The 26331-nt window shown below is 42.0% G+C and overlaps 1 protein-coding gene across 1 annotated transcript in view; it reads right to left on the reverse strand.

Annotated features, from left to right (window-relative positions):
* The window catches only part of BNC1 (basonuclin zinc finger protein 1), a 100324-nt gene extending 88460 nt beyond the window's left edge, over positions 1-11864 (reverse strand). Inside the window, exon 1 of the mRNA XM_073361478.1 lies at positions 11755-11864. Coding sequence (XP_073217579.1) covers positions 11755-11763 — 9 coding nt within the window. The 5' untranslated portion in view covers positions 11764-11864. The remainder of the gene's footprint in view (positions 1-11754) is intronic.
* Positions 11865-26331: the final 14467 nt, after the last annotated feature.

Raw genomic sequence — 26331 nt, forward strand, 5'->3', positions numbered from 1 at the left:
TGATGATTGAAGGTGGAAGGCAGAGAAGAATCAGGACCTCCCGGTGAGAAATTCTTTGTTTCCATACTTAACATTCCATTGTTGATCTTCAGAATGAAACTTGTAACAAAGATTGGGTTCACAAGAAAAAAAGTATTAGGAAAGTTGCTGATTCTTAACTATTTGACCTTGCCTAAAGTAGAATTAAAATGTGGTCCTCAATTCAGAGGGGAGGAAGATGGCAATATCCACATGGTTCTAGTTGTTACATTCTTTGGCATGACCAATGCCACAACGTGGCGGCTGAATACAGATAGATGGCTCCACAGTCTAAAAAGCAAGGATTTCAAGCAAAATAGCCTTTTGAGGGCAAACATCAAAAGAGAAACAAACTCATACCTATGTCAACTTGTCAACAGGCAGTTAAACACTGCTATGAGAACCGTCTCAGGAGTGCTGAGGTCAATACCGAAAATCTGGCTCCCTATCCTTGTACATATCTTAACACTGTCCCTCCAAAGAGGAGCAGCAATAATATGTGAATACGACTGCATGATAATGAACCCAGACTTGTCAGTCTATGAAGATCTCCAACCCCTTAGTCAGCCCCAGATGCTGCCATAAGTCCAGGAAACCCATCTGGCTAGTGGCCAAAGCTCTGACAATTTTAAGACAGTAGTCAAAAGATAAGAAGTGGAAACTATGGAAAAACAGAGGGATCAAGATCACGGATCCCACAGACCAACCACCCATCTTCACCATGCCACTTAAGATCTGGATCACAGCAAATTGCAACAGAACTTCACAAGGGTGTTGCAATGACCTATTACACAAATAGAAAATGAAGGACAGCCAGATATGTGAGTGTAAAGAAGATAGCCAAACCATGGAATATCGAGTAAACCTCTGCCCTCTAAGATTCTTCTCCAGAGGGTTAGCTGTGAGTGATTCATTCTATGTCACTGGAAGCCATAGAGTGGATGGCAAACTGGAACATTAACCTTTTGTGTTGCTTTTTAAGTTGTCATATGAAAGAAGAATGTACAGTATCTCATGAAACAAGACAGTCAGCCATGTTTTAAAGGGCAGTTCTACCTTAAAATGTAGCCACAGCTATGCCTGTGCAATTCTGTTGTCTTCAGATTATATTCTCAGTAATGGCTATGCAATCCCATTCACTCTAAATGTGGAAAAGGATTATCACTAAGGACAACAGGTTGCACAGGTATAGCTAAGGGTATAAATTGGCCAGCAGAATCTTTGATTCATACAGATGCATGAAATGGAAAGAACCCAGTTTGGCTGTCAGAGCTCATGTTGAGTTTGTGGGTCTACTAAGTATGGGGATACAAATTTTATTTGTGAACTGAGCAAATTCGATATGGGAATAAGTGAACACACAGCATTTGGAATCTCAAAGAGTCATATTTAGAAAAATCATTTTACATTTTTTCCTAAATAAGGATTTAGAGCCCGTTGTTGCTCTTGTTGACATCAATAGCAGTTTTATTATAGAGTTAAGTGAAGTAGGATTGGTTGCTTAGGTCCAATTTCTGCTTCCGGTTACACTGGTCCAAACATAGAATAACCCTTAACTTAAATGCAAGTACCTTTGATTTGTACTGATGTAGAGTTTGACCTTTAATTTATATTTGAATACATTCAAGCAGACCGCTTATTTGGAACTTGCTCATTCCAGGTCAGACTCTGATCTCAGTTATACCGGTGTAAATTTGGATTTATTCTGGCAGAAGTGAAAAACATTATTTACTTCTTAACTTGGAAAATATTCATAAAACAAGCAACGTTTTAGACATTGGATTCCAAATGTTACAGTTAAGTGCATATGTTCATCTGGTTAACATGCAAGGCATCTATTAAGACTTATGAAAGTAATGCATGCAGGAGAGAACACAGCCCAATGTGTAAAACTTATGTATGATGACATAGAAGAAAGATGCAGCTGTTACACATAATATTGACCTCTGTAAGCATTATAAGTTTCTATCACTGTACATTCATTCTACCATTGTGAGTGCACAATCACCATCATGATTTAAGAAAGCAGCAGAAGGAAACTAATTATGCTGCAACTGTGTATTAGGTAGGAATAGAACATAAATATTATCTTTTGCATTAAACTTTTGCTAGTCCAGGGCTATGCCTTCTTTACTATTTTAGTCCTGAGAAGTAGCTAAAGATATTGGGAAACCAAAAAATAAAACAATTCATTGAGTATAAGAAAAAATGTCATTTAATCTACTCTGTCAGAAGAACATGAATTGTTAAGTTTACCTTGCTCGATAGTTTCTTATTATATGGATCTATTGATGAAAAATCATGACACTCATTTTCTGCTCAGTAGCATAACCAGCCATTTATGGTATGCCTCACAGTGACAGAAAATGGGGCAAAAATTAAGGCTTATAGGCAAAGTTTAATGCAAGCTAGCATAGCATATTTTCTGCTATCTACAATGCAGAAACTTAGGTTCACATAAATTTTACATGAAAACCTGTTATGCTTTCAAGAAGATGTTGAGCAACGAACATAATATGCTTATAGCTAAGCTTAATTAATTAGCCAAACTGTGTTGAAGGAGGAAAATTAATTTACTGTGTAGAAATTGTGAGAGTTATATGTGGTTTCCACTGCAACACCACAGAATACATTTCATTTAATATGGCATTTACAAGTACTTTCCATGTATTTCCATATTGTCTATTGTAATATCTCATCAGTGTATGCCTTGATTTAAATTGTTGCCATCATTCTCTGTTGTGCACTAATATATGCAGTTTTGAAAGCCAAAATACCGTAGCCTTTTTGTGCTATATACCAGATTTTGTAAATATGTGGAATTGCCTCCAATTCTTACAAGTTGTGAGCAGAGGCCAAAAATGAGCCTCCCCAGACACACACAAAAAATGACGATTATGATTTAGTATTTCACATTCTAGCCACAGTTTCAACATCCCATACTCCGTGACATTAGGGAAGGATAAATCAACAAGCATGACAGCTCCCTTGTAGAGACTGGTACGGACCTGGATCTGCCACAGCCAACACCCACAGCTTCTGCCAGATGTCTTTGTTTTATGGTATTAACCCCTTCAGGAAGAAGTAGCGTTCTTATGCTGAATTCTTACTAAGCAGAGTAGTTTTTAAAAAAAAATAAGAATAACTGTTTTGACACAAGTTAATTCAGCACAACTAAGCTAACTGAAAGAATAGGTATGGGCTAATAATGATAATGAACAATTAAATCTAAGTCATTTAAACTTTATGTAAATATATGAAATACCTGAATAAGTTTTCCTTAGACAAATGCAAAGGCTTGGGTGTTTGTTACATCTTTTACATTCCATGGTCTGACTTGATTACCAAAACATAGTTTATGTAGTTTACTCAACTATAAGACAATAAAAAAAACCAGAGTAATACGTTAGGATTATTACATTTGGGATCCAATTCCGCATTCATTGTGCACACAGAACTTCCATTAATTGGCCTTAAGCCAAACAGTGAGCTCTTTAGGGCCCCACTTCATAAGGTTTTTGATCCAGTGCCCTTTGAAGTCAATGAAAGCACTCACATTGACTTCTCTGGGCTTTGGATCAGGCCCCAAGGTTCTTAAGCATATGCATAACTTTAATCATGTGAATAGCCCCATTGGCTTAAAGTTATGCACATGCTTAAGTTCTTTGTTGAATGAGGGCCTGGGACTGCTACTTAACTCTGGAATGAAATGGAGGTTGTGTAAAGAATGAGCTTTTTAAAAAAAGCATTTTCCTTCTGAAATAGCATCTTAATGCAAAATATCCAACAAAATATAAATTCTGCATCTTAAATTGTACAGCAGCTATTCACGAGGTAAACAGTAACCAAGAAACCATAAACATTAATGTGTGTTGTTTGACTTAAAAGGGCAGAGTCAACTTTAAAAAAAAAATCAAATGTCCTCTGAAATTGCTTCACTTAGTATTGTAGATAAATGTGACTACAGATACAGGTAACACCTACAATGACTTAAGTATCAGAAAAAAAAGTGGTCCCTCTGTTTCATTTAGCTTACTTTGTGCATTTGACAGCACTTTGTCTAGTTCATTTCACTGTCTCTCCTGCATTTCATTTGTTAGTCTCCCCAGTTTGTGTGGTTCTTTTTTACAGCAATAGAGAGAAAAATATAATTCAAAGGAAAATGTGGTACAAACAGCAATATTGGAAAGGGAACTCATGAGCAACATACTTCATGGAACTGCTTCTTATTCACTTCTTAGATTGACTAGATTTCAAGCTGACAGTATCCCTTTAAATGATTATAAATTATCCCATTTCAATTTTCTGCCATTTGTGACTGAAGTTATACTGAGAGAGAGAGAACTCTTTCAAAACTTTTAGTGTAAATAGTTTTGCTTTCAGCAACATGGCAATCATTAGTGTTGGACTCAAAAATTAACGTTGGTCACAAAAATTAAGTTTAATATTTCCTGTAACTATTTTTAATCTCAGTAACATGCCGTTGACTGTGCTAAAACACTAAATATAATTTCATCTACAAAAAGAAGAAAACTTCAGCTGAGATTCATTACAATTGTTTAAACCACCCCCACCCCTACCACTCCAACACACACTAACACTGGTGGATTCAGGACTAACTTTTAACATCTGACTGGCTATTGTACATTTTAAGTTGCAGAAGCTGTATTTCATTGCATGTTCTGCATTAAGTTGATATTTTTGAGAGGCAAATGTATTTTAAAAAGTTGTCTCTTTACACATCTTCCATTTCATGCTAAAGGGTTAAGTAGCTATAATATTCTAAAGAGCACACTGTTTGCGCCTTAGGGCCATCTCCTCCTTGTTCCTGATGAATTGCCTGACACTTCATGCATCATGCATTACTTTTCATTAGGAAGTAACATTTGGTTCCAGTCATGGTATAAGACCTGGCCTTGGTGATGTGAAGCAATAAGGAATGTGCCAGAAAATTAAACTCTTTTAGTGTCTGCTAAACAAGCTGTTCCTAAAGTGTAAACCTTTTTTATAAATGTATGTATTCATTAGTTTGTATTTTGAAAATATTGACATAACAGTATTTGAAGGTTAAATTCTACATAAGACAAGGCGCACAGGAAAACATGAGTTATGCTAATGCACTTCATAGATATTTATGTAATCGCATTACTTTCTTTTGCAGCTACATGCTCCAGGATGTAAATATCCACCTATAAAGTTATTCAAAATACAAAGGGTAGATTCAGCTAGGCAGGTCTGAAATTCCATGAGTTTTCTCCTGTGCAGGACAGTCACATATGCTCCTGGGACTTGAGACCCAGAGAGAGAAAAATAGGATAACAGATGTAATTTTAAAAATCCCAGACACTAGCTATCAGGGAAGATCATGTGGCTAAGGCACAGGAGTTGCATTTAGGAGCTGTAGGTTCTGCTCCAGGCTCTAACACCTGTGTGTGGTGTTACGCAAGTCACTCATAAGGGCATGCTGTTCAGAAGCACAGAACACTTATAGCTCCCATTGGAGTTGCCAGTGCTTAGTAACTGAAAAAAAAATCAGACCCTCAACCTCGTGTGACTTATCTCCTATTTTATGGATAAAGACAACTAATACTTCCCTACATCACAGGGGTGTTGCAAAGGTCAATTCACCACTGTTTATAGAGCACTCTTAGGCAGAAGGTGCTACAGATGTGCAAAATCCCTGGATTACAGGTAGGCTTGGAAGGATTAAATGTTAATCAGTAAATGTTGATTTCGTTGTCCACACACACAAACTGGAGACAAAAATATTTCCTCCCATAATAACTGAAATTTACAAATAAGCAAAGTAAGAAAAATGCTGCCTGAGAATTTAGAGACAAAATCCAGTGATTTAGACTTTGAATTTGGCTGGTTACAAATGGACTACCAAATAATAGTAAAAACCGATATGATTAGTTGATTTAAGGATATTTGCTTTGTATATTTTGACATGTGATGTTGACAATTTGTGTTTTAATGGTTATAAAGCTTTAATTTTCCAAATCTCAGTGTCTACTGTTGTAAAATAATTGTCTGACTCTCTGCCCCTCCCAATTTCATGCAACTGTGAAAGTTTAGCACCATGTACTGAACTGAGAGCAGGGAGACTCTCTCTCCTATGCTCTCAATACTCCCCCTGTTGGTATCCAAGCAGCGTGAAGGAAAAGGAGGAAGCATCTTGACTTGCTTGAATGTAGAGAGGTGAGGATAGCAGCAGACTGAAGGGGGTGCAGGTCAAGGGAGAAAGGAGCAGAGGAGGACAGGGATAGGCTGTATATATATATATATATATATCTGTATATGTAGGTGGGGGAAATAGAAGTGGGGTGGGGAGAGAAACCCATAGGTAGAACCCAGTCTTCCTGATTACCAACACTTCTCTGCTGCTACCAAATAGCTGTGAAACTGAATAGGAAAATGCATGTCTAATCCCCCTCAAATAGCTGATCTATACATAGGATTATAGTCAGCTACTGCCACCACTAACCCCAAGTTACAGGTCTGTACTGTATAAGGTTCTAAACTAAGTTTCCAACCTCGCTGATGACCCAGCTGTGGGTGGTCAAGATGGTTTTTCATTTTGGTTAAAAAACACTTTAGGAAAGAACATTAACATTATGTTAAACAAAATTAAAGTTGCAACACTGAGCACTCCAAAGTTAAGAAATGCCAGAATGAAGGTTGTCTGTGCAACCTTAATTAGGCCTCCTTTTATACCTGTATTATGATAGTCTTTGATTACATGGTCACACTTTTTGTTTTTTTTCTCCATAGGACCCCTGCTTCATTCAGTGCACAGGATGGACAGTGCTGGGTGAAGTTATGGCCTGTATGATCTTGCCTCATTTGTTGCAGAAACTAGGAGATGTACAGTGAATGAGGCAAGGGAAGAGAAAAGATGGCCTTGTGCTTAAGGCAACTGAATATCACTCTGGAGATTTGGATTCTATCCTTGCCTCTCCCAAAAAGCATCTGTGTAATGCTGGGTAAATCACTAAATAAATCTTTTCACAGGTGTCCCCTGTGGCTTCCTTGTTTTCTCAGTGCCTAACTTGAGACACCTGGGAACTGATTTGCAGAACTGCTGAGCACTCGGTCAACTGGTCAGTAAGAGCTGTGTGAACGTACAAAGAGCCATAAATATGCTAAGTACTGTGAAAAAGTCAGGCCCATCTCAATTTTTCAGCCATAATCCTATCAGACTCTTAGATGTAAAACAGAGACAATACCATTATACCTCATAGGGGGGTTGCAAGTAGGGTGACCAGGTATCTGGTTTTCAACTGGAACATCCGGTCGAAAAAGGATCCCGGTGGGCCGTTGACTGTCTGGTTGGCAGCGCAGGGGGGCTGGCAGGTTCCCTCCTAGCCTCCGCACTGTGCAGCTTCCAGGAAGTAGCCGGCATATTTGTCCCCCCTCCAGCTCCTATGCCTAGGGCAGGGGTGGGGAACCTACAGCCCATGAACCGGATCTGGCCCCGTAGTTCATTTCATCTGGCCCACGGGGCCCTCTCCCCTCCGTGCCAGCTCACCTTGTTGCAGGGGGCAGAAGCCCTGAGTCTTGATGCCCGCCCCACAGGGCTGGAACCACAAGCGCTGGCTCACTCCACTGCACCCCAAAACCCTCACCCCCAGCCCCACCCCAGAGTCTGCAGCCCCAGCCAGAGCCCTCACACATCCTCGCACCCCCTGCGCCAACCCAGAGCCCCCTCCCACACTCCAAACTGGAGTCCCAGACTGTGCTCCATCCAGACTGGAGCACCCTCCTGCACCCCAAATCCCTCATCCCCACATCAGAGCCCGTACCCCAGCTGGAGCCCACACCCTACCCTGCATCCCAAACCCCTGCCCCAGCCTGAAGCCCCCTCCCACATCCTGAACCCCTCATCCCCAGCCTCACCCCAGAGTCTGCACCCTCATCCAGAGCCCTCACACCCCTTGCCCTAGCCCAGAGCCCCCTCCTGCACCCTGAACCCCTCATTTCTGGCCCCACCCTGGAACCCACACCCCCAGCCCAGAACCAGTACCTCCTCCAACCCCCTGCCTCAGCCCATAGCCCCCTCCCATACTCCAAACCCCTTGGCTCCACCCCACAGCCCAGATCCCCCCCTGCTGTACCCCAAACCCCTCACCCCCTCTCGCATCCCAACCCACTGCCTCAGCCTGGAGCCCCCTCCCGCACTCTGAACTCCTCATTTCTGGCCCCACCCCAGAGCCCACAGCCAGAGCCACGTGAAAATGAGCAAGTTGAGTGAGGGTTGGGAGAGCAAGTGATGGGGGTGGGAAATGGCGTGAAGGGGCAGGTCATGGGCTGGGCATCGGACGAGGGGCGGGACAAGGGTGTTCAGTTTTGTGAGAGTAGAAAGTTGGCAACCCTAGTTGCAAGGCTAAATTCATTCATGTTTGCAAAGCATTCAGATACTATGATGAGTGTTTTAGAAAAGCCAATGAGAAAATGAATAATACTGTATTTAGTGAGAGTTTAAATAGTGTGCAGTAAATAAGGCATGAGGCCACACTGAATGAGGATAAAAATAAATATTAAATGGTTTCCCCATTCAGTGAACGCTATCCATTATGTGCACTGAATGAAGCTGGGCCCTCTGGAAAAAACTAATATATGATTAGGTAATTAAAGACTGTATCATAATCTACATGCACAATGGGGCTGGATGAAGGCAGCACAGGCATTCTGGCATTTCCTAACTTTTGAGTGCTTAGCTTCATAGTCTTAATGTTCTTTTAACACAGGATTTTTTGTATGCTTTATAGAAACATGGTAGCAAATTTCCAAGCACCCATCAGCCATGACGAGAGCGTGGATGTTTAGCCTTCACAGGAAACTGCAAGTGACTTACATTGTACATAGTTAAACCCTGGCCTTCTTCCCCCGTTTCAGGTACTTGTCTAAGAGTCTGATTCTCTGCAGACCGCCAAAGAAGCAATCTTTTGGGGTTTTGACTCTGAACAATGATATTTTGTGGCCATCCTCCTGTGGTTTGCTATGTTTGCTCTGTAGAGCCAGATCCTGATCTTGGCTACACAGGCCTAAATCCAGACTAACTTCATTGATTTAAAATTATTTTCTCTGAATTTAGACCCAATGATTCAAGATCAGAATGTGGCCCTAATCCTGCAACCCTCTACTACACCTTGGTCCTGTCTCAGTCTGATTGGAGAATTAAAGTAGCATTCCTAAAACTCAAGCACATGTGGATTTTTTGGTTTTGACATCTCCAATTAGAGTTATTAAAAAAAAAACGGTTTTATGACAGCAATTTTAAAAAAGAGAGGGAAAAACACAAAAATAGTGATAACAAATATAAACCCAGAGTGTTATGAAAATACCTTGAAAATACAATAAAAGATCCAGAGGATGGAAGTTAATAAATAAATGAAACAAAAAACTTTGCATAATTCAAAACTGCCCTTCAAAGCTGTTACACAGCAATCGGAGAAGTGATCAACAGATGCCAACATCAAATGAAATTCTGAAATTAGGACATCCCATTCCACAGATAAGCTTCTCAGTCTTTTTGAAGCCTAACACGTGCTGATTTGGCTGTTAGAAGAGTTATAGCAAGGTTTCAAGGAGAAAATACATTAGGATATAAAGCAAAAAGGATAAAAGCACATTTCCATGTCTACATCCACTTGCTTTAGAGAGGCCTTTCATGTTTTTGGTTTGTAGACTTTTGTACATGAAAAGGTCATATTCATCTCTGAGTAATAAATATAATCAGAAAGTCTGTTAGCAAGTGAGAGCTCATCTTGGTGCCAGACTCCCTGTAATTGCAGGGGACACTCCCAGCAAGGCGAGGTGGAATGTTTTAATACAGTAATTAAACTCATAACACGTAGACCTTTGCTGTGACAATGACTTCTTAGAATTTGAGTTTTCAAGGCTAACCTGAGGATATAGCTGGACTAGCAGCCAGTCACTAAAATGATGTGGAGGATCACTGTGGATTATTACTTTTGGCAAATCTATAGCAATTACTGTTGAAATTTTAAAGCATTGTAAGGATTTTTAAACTCTTCTCAATTTGTGCACTAGAAAAACTCCATTTGTCTGTTTCTGAGTGTTCTGCATCTGTTAACAATTAGCCATTATCTAACCACATCATGTGTGTCTAAACATCAGAGGCCAAATCATGCCCTCTTGCAATAAATACCAAAGAGGGTAAGAGTAGAAAATTCAATGATCCTGAGGTCAAAAAGATTCCAGCAAACTACTCTGTGAGGGCCCTGGGGTTGGAATCTGCCCCTCTAATATCTGCATTGTCCAAGGGTAATATTCCCCCAGTCTGCCTGTGAATTCTTTAAGGAGCTACATCCATATGTGCCCCTCTTCCTCACAACCCTAGCGCAAGATGATTCTGGGACAGAGAACACAGTTCCACAGTCTAAATAAAGCGTATTGCCTTTGCCAGACAACACAAATGTGGCCTCTCAGAGCAGTATGGGACCATGGTCCCTGAAGTGGTCAGCACACCAGAGATCTCACTGACAGATTCCTCCCCATCCCCTTTGTTTGTATCAGAGGGGGAGGGGACACAGCCCACCCCACACACAGTGGTTTGGAGAAGCTCCAAGAGGAGACCTTTGTAGTCGGCATCCCCCCAGTACCTTTGCAGCTTGTTTAGATATTTTCCCCTTAGTTTTCATTCTTTCCTACCATCGATAAATGCAAGCTATTCAAGAATCATGGAAGTGCCATTTGCTCAGAGAGCGATCTGCTGCACCACGCTTGCCTATCGGACAAAAGTTTAAAACACCGAGTCGCCAAGAGGGAGTCCTCCGGAGGCCGGTCGCAGCAACAGCAGCAGAAGCCAAAGGCTTTAACTGCAGCCTCAAGTGTTGTGTTTTTGCTTGTGCCCCCTGCGCCCTGGGGAGCAGCTGAGCGCTGTGACTGCCCCCCCCCCTGTGCTGTTCACCTCCTGCTCCCTGAAACTTCCTCATTGGACTCTGCCGCCCCCCTCACTGGAGGGCAGCTGAGCCTGGGACACCCACCCGTCCAGGCTTCCCCGCGGGGCTCTGCAGAAAGTTCCTGGCAGGGTCCTAGCCTCGCCGGAGCACACTGCAGTGTCTCTGGGCGGCCCCCCGGAGTCCTCTCCCCAGGACTCCCCGGCGGGGCAGCATGTCCCACGAGGGGGCAGCTGGGACCCGGTCACGCAGCGGGCTCGGCTCCCCACCTGGCTCTGCCTCCGCAGCACGCTGCAATCAGACACCGCTGGGGCGGAGCCGGGCGGCGCTTCCGCGGGCTCGCCGCAGCCCCCTGCGCGTCTGCGCTGAAGGGGGCTCATAGTGGTGGCGCTGGTGCAGAAGCGGCTGGCAAACCCCTCCAGTCCCCATGACACCCCGTGGCCCCCAGCTAGGGTGACCAGATGCCCCGATTTTTTTTAGGGACTGTCCTGATATGTGGGGCTTTGTCTTATATAGGTGCCTATTACCCCCCACGCCCTGTCCTGGTTTTTCACACTTGCTGTCTGGTCACCCTGCCCCACAGCCAGGGGCCGCCCTCAGCCTGCCCCGGGCTGCAGGCCAGGGGGAGGGAGGCACTTTACACTTTCCCCTGCCTAGCTCTGTGAGCAATGGGGCTGGACCCCAGCCCTCCCCGGCTCCGCTGCACGCATCTCTGCATCACCTGCGGAGTCACCCAGCTGGTCCCGCAGCCGGAGCGCTGGGGCTGCTGCTGCGAGAGCCGCCTGCCTGAGCCGGTCTGGAAAGTACTTACCGCCTCCATCTCCAGCGCCCCGGCTCGGAGTCCAGCAGCCACCCCCCGTCGTTGCGGGAGGGGAGGGCGGCTGAGCGGCCCCGCCGTTTAATGGCCCTGCCTGCTCAGCGGGAAGGAGGGGGGGTGGGGGACACACATGCTGATTGTCACCTGCCCCGCATGTCCCCCGGCGCGGGGGCGAACCTGCCCAGCCACACCTGGGAGCGCTGCGTGGGGGCTGCCGCCTCCAACCTTCCCGGGAGGGGAGGGGGGGGGGCAACTAAGCGCCAGGCTCACACGAGGTTGGAGCGCGGGTTTCAGCCCTACCCCGGCCAAGTGCCCCTCCCGGGCGGGGAGGGTCCCGAACTGGGGGTGAGCGTGAGACATCCTCCCGCTGGGGCAGGAAGGGTTAGCTGGGTGTGCTCCAGGAGAACGACGACTGTTTAGCAGCCCCGCTCTCTTAGGGAGCAGGCCGGGGCTCTCCCTGCACTAAACTGCTCTGGCCCCAACTGCTAGCTTCCTCCTCAGCTGTCCTCACACAGGGGGTGCCAAGGACCCGCTGGTGCTGGGCCACTTGAGCCAAAAGGCGAAGGCAAGTGGCCGCTGGGGCACCCAACTGTAGTGTCCACGTTTGGAAAGTTGGGTGCTGCTCCTGGCCTGAAGGATTTTTACAATTTAATCTCCAGGCAGCCCACAAAGTTCTTCAGCATGGCCCTCAACTCTGCTAAGGAGCTGGGCTTTCTGCTGGGCTCTTAGACGGTGGCATAGTCTCCTTATCCCTAGTTATGGAGACTGCACCTCTCAGGATCAGACCCCCAATGCCCATTTTATAAGATACGGTTTAGAGACCCATCTATCCACCTATGCAGTTACTGTGTCCTCTGTATCTCGTTAGAAGTTTCCAGCTGAAGCACAGAGCCTAATTCTGTTCCGGGGGCCATCTGTCAATGTTAGTAGCAAATATCCCCAGCAGCCGGAGGTGGGACACTAGATGGGGAGAACTCTGAGTTACTACAGTGAATTCTTTCCAAAGAGTGTGGCTGGTGGGCCTTGCTGACACTCTCAGAGTCTAACTGATTGCCATGTTTGAGGTCAGGAAGGAATATTCACCCAGGTCAGATTGATAGAGGTCATGGAGGTTTTTTGGTTTATTATTTTTGGTTTGGTTTGGTTTTGCTTCCTCTGCAGCATGGGTCACTTGCTGATTTAAACTAGAGTAAATGGTGGATTTCCTGGCACTTGAAGTCTCTATATTATGCTTTGAGAACTTCAATAACTCAGCAAGAGATTGTGGGTCTATTACAGTAATGGGTGGGTGAGGTTCTGTGGCCTACAATGTGCAAGAGGTCAAATTAGATTATCATGATGGTCCCTTCAGGCCTTAAAGTCTATGAATCTTACCAATATAAATCAGGAGGAATTCCATTCAAATCAATGGAATTACACCACTATAAAACTAGTGTAAGTGAGAGGAGAATCTGGCCCACAGAGTTTTCCCTTCATCTTTGGGTCTTCTACACTTACCCAAGGGGCCCAGGATTTAGTCCGGTGTGCTCACAGATTGAAATGTAAACTGCTGAATGATTTATATATTTTTTTCCCAAACAGACATACATATGTGGAAATACAGGAGTCTAAGAGTGGAACTTTCAACAAACATCCATGACAAAATTAATATAAATACAGCATGGATATTACCTATTCTTTGAGGATACCCTACATACTGTGTGTGCGGGAACATGGAAAAAAATCTATTAACTCTTTCTGGAAGTAATAACTAGTAAAGAGAGTGTCGAGATTCTAATGTACTATTTTGGGAGGTAATCTTGTACAGGTGCAGCACTACCATTTCAGTAATACACAGTTATAACATAAATGTTTTGTAATTTATATGGAACAGGTATATTGTACATCACAGAGATGATATTTTACACAGCAGCTGACAAATATGATTAAGTACTCTTGCTAGGTCCAAAACTGAAAACGTTTACACATGAATAACTTTATTCATATTGACAGGTTTCAGAGTAGCAGCCGTGTTAGTCTGTATTCGCAAAAAGAAAAGGAGGACTTGTGGCACCTTAGAGACTAACCAATTTATTAGAGCATAAGCTTTCGTGAGCTACAGCTCACTTCCTCAGATGCATGCATCTGAGGAAGTGAGCTGTAGCTCACGAAAGCTTATGCTCTAATAAATTGGTTAGTCTCTAAGGTGCCACAAGTCCTCCTTTTCTTTATTCATATTGTAATCCCATTGACTTCCTGATGGGAATATTCAAGTATGTAAAGGTAATCACATGAGGGAGTATCTGCAACATCAGAGTATTAATCACACACAAACAAATATTCAGCTAATTAATTAACTAAAAATTAAGCAATAAACTAAAAGCAGGTAATCTCAGAGTAATATATGGCTGTTGCTTTAAAAATATCACTGCAATTTCTTTAGCTATTAGACCTTTTCAGTTTGTGCCTTTTGTATTTGCTGCATATTTCTATCAGAGCTACTACAATGAATATATTTTAGAAAAAAAATGAATATGTTAAGAATACTTAATACTCAAAGTTTTAAAAAAATACAGTATATTGTAATAATGATTGAACAAGAGGTGCAACTTTTTTGGTAAAAAATATCACCGCAATTTAGTACCGTAATCTGAATTATTACTAATTATATCTTTCTTTAATAAGAATTTTGAAATTAAACACCACCACAAAGACATTTGATAGGACAAATTTTTAATTGACATTTGTGATAGTATCAGCAGGACACTGGGATGAGCTAAGCCATGAAATTTCTTCTGCTTTGAAAGTCTAGAAAATTAAGTCTTGTACAAATATAGTGCATTTAAGGATTTACAAGGGTAGTGGAAAATTTGTAATCAGTTTAATTTTATTCTATATAAAAGAACAAAGTTCTTGTAGTACCTATGTATTTTTAAAAGTCACTAAATACTAATGATTTGAAAAAATCTAAATACACAGACAAATAATGATTCTGAATTGGATAAATATATGAATGGCAGTTTTAAGAATTTGAGTATTGCTACAATTTTGTAAACAGGAATTTAAAACCCTTTTATTTTCTTTTGTAAGGTGAATTGATGCTTATGAAAGTGAAGGGCTGAAAGCACTGTTAGACTGGTAGATCAAAGAGTACTAGAGAGAAGCCGTTGAATTCAGCTCCTTCATAGAAGTGTGCAGTTCCCATTGAATTTGGTCAAAGCACTTGAAACTGAATCAGGATCTCCTTCTTGGCAGCTTGCAGGACTAACTCCAGTCTACCAGGCCAGCCTCTTGAACACTTTTCAGTGCAGTGAGTTTAAGTTCGTGACCGTGACCATGACCAGCTGTGTGAGATCTTCCACAAAAGGGAAGTCCAAAGCAAAATGAAATGGTTTGATATGCTCATTTTGTCCATCATTCTTTCCCCCTTTCCATTTGCTTCCTAGAATGCTGGTTTCTGAGTTCTGGAACAAAGTGGAAAGATTTGGGAGCATGTGTGCATCCTGAACACCATTTGCAAATGGAGGCTGGGATTCTGCTTTGTGCAGGCATGTGTGAGTGGAGGGGCTGAGCCTTCCCACACTTGTGCAGCCTGTGTATGAGCTAGGCACAGTTGCAATCCCTGCACTCGGGGAAGCTTGAAGGATGTCTCTTGCTACTCCTCCAGAGGAGCATGACACCCTAAAATGGGTAGAGAGAAGGCGGCCAGGGTTCTGTTCCTCCCCACCCAGTGCACTAGCCAACAGAGCCAACCAATTGCCTGGAGAAATACTGAGCTCCATTCCCCCTCCTCCCCCCGCCAGGGAATATGCAAACCCAAGAGCCCAGGGAGGCATTCTGAGATCTCTGAAGGATACCTCTTGGTTCCCCCATCTCACCTTGCTAAATTCAGACTTGCTGTAAGCAGTCAGAATTTCATTGAATAATAGGTGGACACAGCATCACACAGGGTCTGTAGTGGGTAGCAACATCTGGCCCATAATTTGTTTGGGATGCCATGTTATTTTGTTAGAAAAACACATTGCTATAAAGGTTTTACAAACACTGCATATTCAGTAGCAGCTGTGTAAGGAATCCAGAGCCAACCTTGTCCTATAATAATAACTTTTAATACTTCATAATAAATATTACCTGGAGTACTTCTTAAACAAATTTACTAAATCACTTATATTCAAAACTATTTGGAGTAAAGCAGCTTGGAACAAAAGTGATCGCTTCTGATCTAAGCACTGTGAAATGATCAGATGATCATACCAGATGAATATAATTATTGAGCCCCTGCTATCATCATAAAAGAGTCCACTGCATGAGTCTTCAGTAAAAGAATTTGTGTGTAAAGTTTTAACATAAAGCAGTGTGTAAATTCCTTAGAATCAAAAATGGCTTAAAGGATAATGGCATTTGGGCATAAAAAGCAATTTATCCAGTGCCATGGTGACTTAACTCACACATGACCACATATTCTGCTTTTGGTATTTTAGCTTACCCTGCCGCCAGCAAATGAGTAAGATACATGTCCATTCACAGAAGGACAAACAGTCTAATCATACTTCTGAAAATGATATGGTGCAGCTTCACTTCTGACTCTTGTTTCTTCTTGTACCTTTATTATGGGTCTAAACTTGCAAGGTTGTGATGACCCTCAACTCAATTTATGGTTACTCATGCCAGTCTAGCTAAAGGCTTGACTCTGCCACCCTTACTCAGGCTGAGTGGTTCTTCATTCTGAGAGACCTGGAATGTGAGTGGTGGTGGCAGAATCAGGTCCTATGTGTTCAAACTCTTGGTTTGTTACAAAAAGCTTGTAAGGTAGCTATGGGTGTTCACATAGGTAGGTTGTCAGGTCAAATCATATAGCAAAGGGGTAGAAAACAGGGAAAACACTATTGTTGTTTTTAGCCAAAACTTACTGAAGGTTTGATTGTGTCTTGTAGATATAGCCCTGTGTTGTGGGCAGAGCCCAGTTGCACTGTCCCAGAGGGAGCACCAGGAGGCATTCTGTGCTCCCTCTACTCTTCTATTTATGGAGTAGAGCATGCTACCCCACACATGGGTGGCCTGGATGGTGTGGAGGGGATCTGTATGTCTCCCTCCCTTCCCCCCCGGAGATCTATGTTCCTGTGGGAGTAGGGAGAGAAAAATCTGGAATTGTGCCTTCAGCAGGCTATGCAAAAGGTGCAATAAGACTTCTTAAGGTCACCTCTCTGCCCACCCACATAAGGGCCCAGCAGAATCTGGCCTCAGTTTGGGAGGGATTCCTGAAGGTTGGCCAATGGTCAATATAATTCTAATGTTTAAAAACAAACAGAAAGTCTGAGTCACTGTGAAATATTGACTCATCTAATCTTTTCTTATGCAAACCAGGACTTTTCTGCCCCTGCTACAGCCACAATGGCAGCATAACTGTGAAACCCTCACAAATTATATGTTCTTCTGAGTCATTATTTTCTTTCACTGTGAACCTTGTTTAATAAAGCGCTTAGCATCTGGAATTACAGACCAGTTAGCTTAATTTCAGATGTAGGGAAGATATTAGAAAGTACTTTAACAGATTAAGAGGAGGAGTACCTAGTAAAGGCATCCTTCAGCCTGATTAAGGATAGACAACATACTTTAGGAGGAGAAAGTCACGCTTCACTACCCTTTTGGAATTCTTTGAAGATAACACTGCCAAGAGAGGGTATACAGTGGACATTATATTGTTAGATTTTCAGAAGCTATTTGACAATGTTTTACACAGGAGATTAATGTTTAAGGAGAAGAGGGTCAAGGAGCAGGAGAACATTTGGCTCATTAAATTGAAAAGTAGCTATAAGGCAAGAACAATTGATAGCTGAAAATGAAAATTTTTATATGCTAGAAAAAATATATATGTGAGGCCCCCACACATATCTATGCTGAGTTAACTTATTTAATTAAATTATCTGGATGGAGGTACAGTATTGAACCTGAAATGGTACGATTATTTCTTCGTGGTGCCTAGAAGCCCCAAATGAGATTGTGGCCCCAGAGTCCTAGGCATTGTACGTTCACATACTTAGGCTACATCTGCAGTATTCACTAGGGGTGTGATTACCAGCTTGCATAGACGTACTTGCACTAGCTCTTACCAAGTTTGCATGCTAAAAATTGTAGTGTACCTGGGGTAGCACGGGCCGTGGCAAGCAGCAGCATGGGCTAACCATGCCAGCTCCATACCCATAGGGTTTAGGTGGGCTTGTAATCAGCACGGCTAGCTTAGGCCACCGTTCTCCACTGCCCATGCTACCCTTGCTACACTACTATTTTTAGTGCTCTAGATGAGAGCGAGCACGAGCATGTCCGTGTGAGCTGGGAGTTACCCCCCAGCTCCAAGTGCAGGAATACCCTAAGAGACTGTCCACACTCCAAAGAGATTAGCATCTAAATAGACAATACAGACCACAAGTAGGCGAAAGGAAGTATTATTTCTCTCATTTACAAAGGAGTTTCTGAGGCGCAGAGAGTAAGTGTCTTGTCCAAAGTTGCACAGAAAAATGGTCAGAGCCAGAAATTGAACCAGCTTTCCTGAGTCTCAGTCCAGTGCCTTAGTCACAAAACCATCCCTTCTCTGAATCACAGATGTTACAGTTTGCGGATGACATTTCATAGGGAACAACAGAAAATTCTGAGGAACAACAAAGCAGCCCAGTGGTGCTGGAACTAGAGGGGTTGGAGGTGCTGCTGAACCCCCTGGCTTGAAATAGTAATAACAAACACCAAATGCATGTTTCCATCATCAGCACCCCCCCAATAAAAATTGTTCCAGCACCCCGGCAGAGCCATGCACTGAAAGGGAAATATCCCCAATTCGACAGATGTCAAATGTATTTCCACACTGATATTTTGAAACATTTTAACCAGGAAAGAGACCTGGGGTTTATTGTAAAAGGATATCTTGCAGCGTCACCCCAATATGCAGCTGCAGCAAAGTCTTTTGAATACATTGGGTGACCTGTGAGAGCACATTAAAATATGTACAGTAGTTAGCTCTCTGTGGGGTTAACAATGTTACAAAAAATGATACAACATTCCTAATTAAATCTAGCTTGAATCATATATGACTAAGTTATAACCTGAAGCCTTGTCTTAAATTTCATGCCTGTTTATGTAACCATTGTACAATAAAAGAACCCAACTGTGCACATTACTTATTTTGTCCCATGATATGCAAATGATAGAACAGCACTGACAAAGTGAGCAAGTGTGGGAACTGCTATGTTTACAACTTGGGTCTGAAATATAAAACTATGCAAGATGTGAACATGACAGCACACATATTCCAAGAATTTTGTTCTCCCTACTTGTGCCTAATTCCTAGCATACTATGCTTACAATCTAAACTGGGGATCCAGTTTTCAAAGTGGCTGCTTAAATAAAGTGTATAAATCATGCATTTGTATGCACAAATGGATGGTTTAGGCTCATATTTTGCATGCCTAAGTGTCTTTTACTGGAGACAGTGTAAGTGACTTCTTTTGAAAATTGAAGCCAATGCCTTTGATCTAACCCTGCTCTTGTCCTGTCCTTAAGTATCCCATCCATGAACCCTGCCTGATTATACTACTGATGTTGGACCTGACTCTTCTTACACTCATGTCATTCAGGTGACTTCAGTGGAGGTATTCCTGATTTGCAATGTTATTAGATCTGATTCAGGTCTGTTGTGTTCAGAAGAGTTGCCACCCTCTCTGCTATTACGCTTGTCTTCCCCCCTATTACTGACAGCTGTGCCAGCTATCTGACAGTGCTTTATTCAACATCATTGATAGTTGCTGCTCTGCTACTTGCCCATCTGTAAATTACTGGCTTTGCGTGTGCACACATATGTGAATGAAGTGAGCTGTAGCTCACGAAAGCTTGTGCTCTAATAAATTGGTTAGTCTCTAAGGTGCCACAAGTCCTCCTTTTCTTTTTACGGATACAGATTAACATGGCTGTTACTCTGAAATATGTGAATGAGTATGTGAGGTGTTCTCTAGGGCTGCATCACAGAAAGGCTAGTGAGCTGATACAAGCAGCGGCCAAAGGAGTTTTTCTTTAACTCAAGTAGTAGAGCCCAATGTTTTGGAGCTGAAGTACAAAGGTTCTAATCTCAGTTATGTGTGTGACTGCGATTTGTGTATTTATTGTGTCTGTTTTCTGCAAACCGGGGATTTGTTACATATCAGATGAAGCACCCAAACAAGCACTGTTGTAGCTGACATTGGGGCAACTATAAAGCAGATGAAGACACAGTGGATTACTGTAGTTGGTGCTCCAGAGAAGAGAGGGCCTGATTCATCATTCATTTACATTCGTGTAAATCAGGAATAAGTCAATGGAGTTACACTGGAGTGAGGGAAGAATCAGACCCAGAGATTTAATCCAAACAGTGAAACTTATTCTCTGTGCAAGCTGACTGCGTTAGGGTCTTCTAGGAAGACTTTAATATAGGGTGCATTTGTCCTTAGGTTAGGAGTGCCACACCTTTTACGTGGGCATAAGTATCTAAGCTAGCAAAGCTGTTCAGTGTGCTGTTAATGCTTGTGCTATGTCCTAAAGGAACATGAGTCAATCAATAATTAAGCCATACAGTACTACTTGTTGACATGGCAACATGTTCACAGAAGGGAAGTGAACTTAATGTCCTTTTTCATGTCTCCTATGCAAGTAAGACTCATATATGGAGTAACGTGTACAAGTGGAACTGGGTCTACTAGGGAAAAGGACAAAATGTAAAAATCAGCCACTTCCGTTACACACACTGATCATTCGGAAACGTGAGGTGTTCATAACAACTTTTAGAGAGTTATTTTTGTAAAAACAATCTGTCATTGCTAATTCCATTTTAGAAATTTGAAAGGAGCTTCCCTTTGGATTTTTTAAATGCTTTTTTAAACTAATTTTTTAAATAGCTCTTTTAGTTTACATCTAATTTTAGGCACCGGATGATATCAGGAGGAATCTGCACAGCTCAGAGAATTTTAGCAGACAGTGGTTAATGCTAAGTGTTGGCAGTTAGTCTCAGAGGTGGAATTGTCAACATCAGCAGTTGTCTTTCATGCTGAAGACAACAGATTAAGCAGAAGCATTTCTGGAATCGCAGATTGCTAAAAGACTCCTCAGTTTCCACAAGTAGGGCAGGAATAAGAGTTCATTTTTGTTGCTTGCATCTGCAACTCCTGTGCACTCTCCCTGCTTGCCATTTACCCTCGTTTTTTGTTGACTTGTCTTGCTTCCAAGTGTTCTACACCAGATTTTATTTTGGCTCACCAAAATGATTTGTTTGCCACTGCAGCTTCACACATGTTGCTATCTGTGTCATAGTGGGTGAGGTTCTTTTTTCCAGGGTATCTTTGTATTCCTGCTTCTATCAGTCCCTTGATCTTTTACACATTAAGAGTTTCCAGAATATTTTTCTTTGGGAGCCTTTTGTCATCTATGCAAAGGACATGTCCAGTCCAGTAAAGTTGTGCTTTTATAAGATTGCTTCAATGCTGTTTGTGCAACCTCTTTCCAGAACTTTTTTATTAATGATTTTATCTTGCCACTTGATATGCATAATAGCTCAAAGGTGCCGTTGATTAAGTTTTTTCCAGTGCTTTGATGTGCCAGCTCTGCCATTTCCATGCTTTCCAGCTGTAGAGCAAATTGGAAATCAGTGGAGCATGGCAAAGTTTGTCTTTCGTCCTTTGGGTGATACCATGCTGGTTCCAGACTCAGTGGACCTTCTCAGTTAAAACTATATTAATCAGGAATAAATTCACAGAAGTCAGTGAAGTTACATTAGTTTAAAACTAGTATAAAGGAGATGGAGACCTGGCATTCCAATGTGCCATACTCAAACCCTGCCTTTTTAAAATTCAAGTAACAATTTTTAATCGGTTAAGTCAGTTTTTGACAAAAGTCCTCCCAGGGAGGTGAAATTCGTTGCCTCGTAGAGTTCATTACTACTGATTGCTATACTCAGTGTGATGCATTTTCCAAGAGGTGGGTTGCTACACTGCCTCAGTTGTCTTCAGATTAATGGTAAAAGTCTATAGATTTTAGCTACCTCAGCAGATTTTTCAATGATAACTAGAGTTCTAATGGAATGTGTGCAACAAGAGCACTGTCATTGGCAAAAGTAATCTTATAAGGTCTTTTTGTGGAGGATTCTGTGGCTTTCAGTCTGCCCAGGTTTAAAACCTTGCCAGAAGTGCAGAATGTAGGAACTCCTGACACCTCTAATCACATCCTGTGTCATTGATCATCACTGCAAAGAAGAGGTAATAGAGAGGGATTCCGTGCAAAAACACACCCTTTCCCAATTCTATTTCATGTTACAAATAGAACCGATAATGTGTCACCCATAGTTTATATCCAGTATTCTGTTATGCAGGTGATGGATGATTTGTTCAAATACATCTGTTAATTCAAGCTTTTAGGGGAATTTCTAAAATCTTAGGCCCTGATCCAGAAAAGCGCTTAAGCACATGCATACATTTAAGCATGGGAATAGTCTCATTGACTACACAGGTGCTTAAGAGCCATAGTCAGCTGACAGTATTAAAAGTTTTGTTAGTCACTGGGCCCAATTCTGATAATATGAAGTAAATGTTCACATATAGATATGTTCCCTTCCCGGAAGAGTTTAAAATCGAAATAAGAAAAGAGAAGATTTACAAGAGCTCAGACTGTAAAAAACTCAGGGCAAGGGACCATGGCTTCTTATGTGTACAGCACCTTGCTTGGCAGGGCACCCATCCCAACTGGAGACTCTTGACACTACTGCAGTATAGTAGAAAAAGATCTAAAGGGAGACTCTGCGCTGCTGTGAACGGCAAGATGCTGTATAAAGTGCATGCCGTGTACTGTGTTAAGATTAATGCCATTCCCTATCTTGGTTATAGTTGAATCTGCATTCAAACTATCAACCGAACCTCAGCCACAGGCTGAGGCACAGTTTGAATGTTTTGGGGTCTATATTACCTTGCAGTCAGTACTCGTCTTCCCCTTCCAAACATAAGGTATATGCAGAAATAAGATACATTCACAATGTTATAAGGAAACAGAAGAGATTGCTAAGACAGGACGATTAGTATAAATCCTCAGCAAGTCCACCTAAGTGAAGAAATTTCACATACTTTTACCCCACTACTTCATTTTCACCTCCTCTTTCATAAGGAAAAGCGTGTCCCTCGCTTGTTGTTCTCTTTCATTTGTTCTCTGCAGCATCCTCAGCAATTCAGATCCTCGCACACTCAAACTCTTTTTAGGAAAATGTCTTGTTCCTTCTCCTGTCTCTCTGTGCATCAGTTTTGGCCACAAAGTTGCAGTACACCAAATACAACTCAGAACTAGGGCCAGAGTGAGAATGAGAACTTCAGGGCCTTAGCTATATTTTTGGTTTTAGGTCTGGGCAAGATGTGCAGTTGCATATTGTATCTCTTGCACCCTTAATAAATAAATTGCCCACTGACTGCTTTGCGGGCAAACTGCCACCTCTTAGGCAATGTTCATGTGTCCTTGGTAATATTTGAAAGACAGATTCTACTGAGCTGGAAAAAGTAAAAACCCTAAATGTTCAATTTCAAAGACTGAAATGGCAGTTACAGTATTGTGATTCATTTTAAAATGTTCTAAGATGTTCTAAGATGACATAGTTCTTGATATGGAATTTTGCTGTGACTTTTGAACACATAAATCACTATATAACCCATACAAACCAGATAATTTACAAACAAAAACTAAAGATATTTAATGGGATTTCTGCAGGCACCTTATAATTACACCCAAACAACAGTCAGAGAAGGGAGTGACCATAGTCACATTAGGAAAAAAGGAGCATTACTATCTATGCAAGACTTAACTTGATGGAAATCTAAGATATTCCCATGGCATTTCCGAACACTGGAATTATTTGGTTTAGTACTTAGTGCCCAATCATGAAACTTTTACTCTTATGAGTAATCCTTATTTGGACGAATAGTACATTGAAGTAAATGGACTGTTTGTATGGATGAGAATGAGTCAAATGAATAAAAGTAGTCCTTACATATTCTAACACATGCAGCTCATCTCAGACCACACTCCAATACACACACACTTTTAAAAAGTATTTTTGCTAGTGACTGTATTTTTCTACTTCATTCATGTAATTTTAATAGCTAACCTAGCAGGAATGACTTAGCACATGCTTCTGAGTGGCTCTGTTTTAACAAGGTTTCTGTTAAACTTGTTACTGAAGGAGTTTTGGTTTCCCACTGAGTGAGACATAAAATAGATATGGCAAGTGAAAACAGGGGACTGCAACCTATGGACAGATATACCTATCTCACAAAGTTGTGGAGCTTAGTTATTTTGGGTTTGTAAAGAGCTTTGAGATTGTCAGAAGGAAGGTGCCTTTTTAGTGATAAGTATAAAATGGGTTTTTGTGGGATGCCGTCTTCCCAAAACATTCCACAAATTTCTACTCAAGGAGAAAAGACAATTTCAAGTAATGAAAACGCAGAAATCAGAAATTCAGACTAAATGTAGCTGGCAGTGACCTCTGGAAAATAAATTGGAAATGCATAGGACAAAGTTTTACTTTCAGGTCAAATCTGTTATCTGCATTGAGACTCTGTATTGCAGATTCTTTCCTTCTTTCATGCCTAGACCTCCAAAGACAGCCAGAAACCACAGGTTTAAATTGTTATGGGGTTGACTTGCTCCATCATCCTTTCAAGGAAATAAATCGAACTCTCCTCTGAATGCTCGGGGGTGGGTGGGTGGGTGTTAGATTTTTCAGTTGACACCAGTACAACAGTAGTCTGCAGGTGGACATGAAGGGGCTGGTTTTCATTAAGTGATATATAGGGTTCACTTGCATTTTTACATCTATTATATATTTGTGTACCTATCTGTGCATGTGCAATCAATGTAATTATGGATGCAAACTGGCCATTTGCACCTGCAAATGTTTGTGAACAAGCATATGTAAGACAAATATCTAATTTGCGTCCATGAGCTCAGCAACTGTGCATGCAAAGATATCCAAACAACAAATGCACGTAGACTCTGAGTGTGCCCATAGGATAATGGTACGTGGCCTTCTTTGTAACTGTAGGGGTTTGTCTCAGTGTTGTCTAAATGGTTGTTTAGGATGCCCAATGAAGGAAAGATAGGGCCAATTTACCAAGTGCTTTGGGAGCCTTCCGGAAGGCATGTGCTACACAAATAATTATTGTTGACATCAAGGTCAGTTGCATGCATGCAATTTGCAGCAGAGATCCCCCTGGCTAAGCATGTCGCAATGCAGATGTGCTGGTTTAGTGAGTGTGGCTGATAAATTCATATTTAGAGGAAAAAGCAGATAGGTGGAAGTCTTTACAGAGCTTTCCCTTTAGAGGTTGCTCTGAATGATGTAAATGAGTGATAGTAATATGCATTTTTTAATTCGTTTCACTACACATTTCACCATCATCATGTTCCTATTATGCTTCTGGTGTTCAGGGCAGTGACAAAGTGCCTCCACTCCTGTCTGTTTCTGGCAAGTCGTTCAGTGGTTCTCCAGCTGGGCCCCAGGTTTTTCAGCTCAGCTTCCACAGCTCTTTGCCATGTTGTTTTCGGGTGGCCTTGTTTTCCTTTGCCTTCAGGTGTCCATCTTACTGCTACTCTGGGGATGGAATCAGTTTACATCGGAAGCACACGACCGATCCATCTCCAGTGCCTCCTGGCAACGATGGTGCTCAGATCCTCTTGGCTGCACTGTGTCAATAGATCTAGGTTTGAGATTTTTCTGGGCTGAAAGATACGGAGGATTTTTCAGAGGCAGGTTGTATGGAATGAAGACAGTCTGGACATGTCAGACTCTCTCATTCCCCAGCATTCTGCACTATAACGTAGTGTTGAAAGTACTCAGCTCTGATAAATCTTGAGTTTGGTTCTGGTGTTGTATTTTGATGATTTCCAGACTGTATTTAAACACCTGAAGGTGTTCCTGGCTTTATTGATTTTGTTACGGATGTCCTGGCTTGTTCCACCTTCCTGGCTGATGGTGCTGCCCAAGTATGTGAATGTTTCTACATTGGTGAGAACATAATCTTCTATCTGTACTGGTGATGGTGAGGCAATATTAAAGGCCATGATATCTGTCTTATTGTGGTTGATTTTCAGTCCAGTTTGCTGGTTGAATGCATTGAGTCGAGTTGTTTTTTTCTTGTATATGGTGTTGGGATGCGATAGGAGTGTGAGATCATCTGCGAAGTCCAGGTCTTTAAGGGATGAGAAGAGTGTCCATTTAATGCCTCTGGACATGTCTTGTTGTACGCCACATTACTCAGTCGATGGCAACATTGAAGAGGATTGCAGACATGACACCCCTGATGTACTCCTGTTTTGACTTCAAAACTGAGCTCACTGTGATCAATACTGCACATAAAGTTGAAATAGAAGCTTTTGATGACATTGATTATATGGAAAGGAATTCCATATGCCTGCAGAATGCTCCATAGGCTGGTCCTGTGAATGCTATCAAAAGCCTTCTCAAAGTCTATGAAGTTTATGTAGAGTTGTTGTTGCCATTCTAAGTACTGTTCTATTATGCTTCGTAGAGTGAAGACCTGGTCT

The sequence above is a fragment of the Lepidochelys kempii genome, chromosome 10, assembly GCF_965140265.1.
Source record: "Lepidochelys kempii isolate rLepKem1 chromosome 10, rLepKem1.hap2, whole genome shotgun sequence".
NCBI classification, from domain to species: Eukaryota; Metazoa; Chordata; order Testudines; family Cheloniidae; genus Lepidochelys; species Lepidochelys kempii.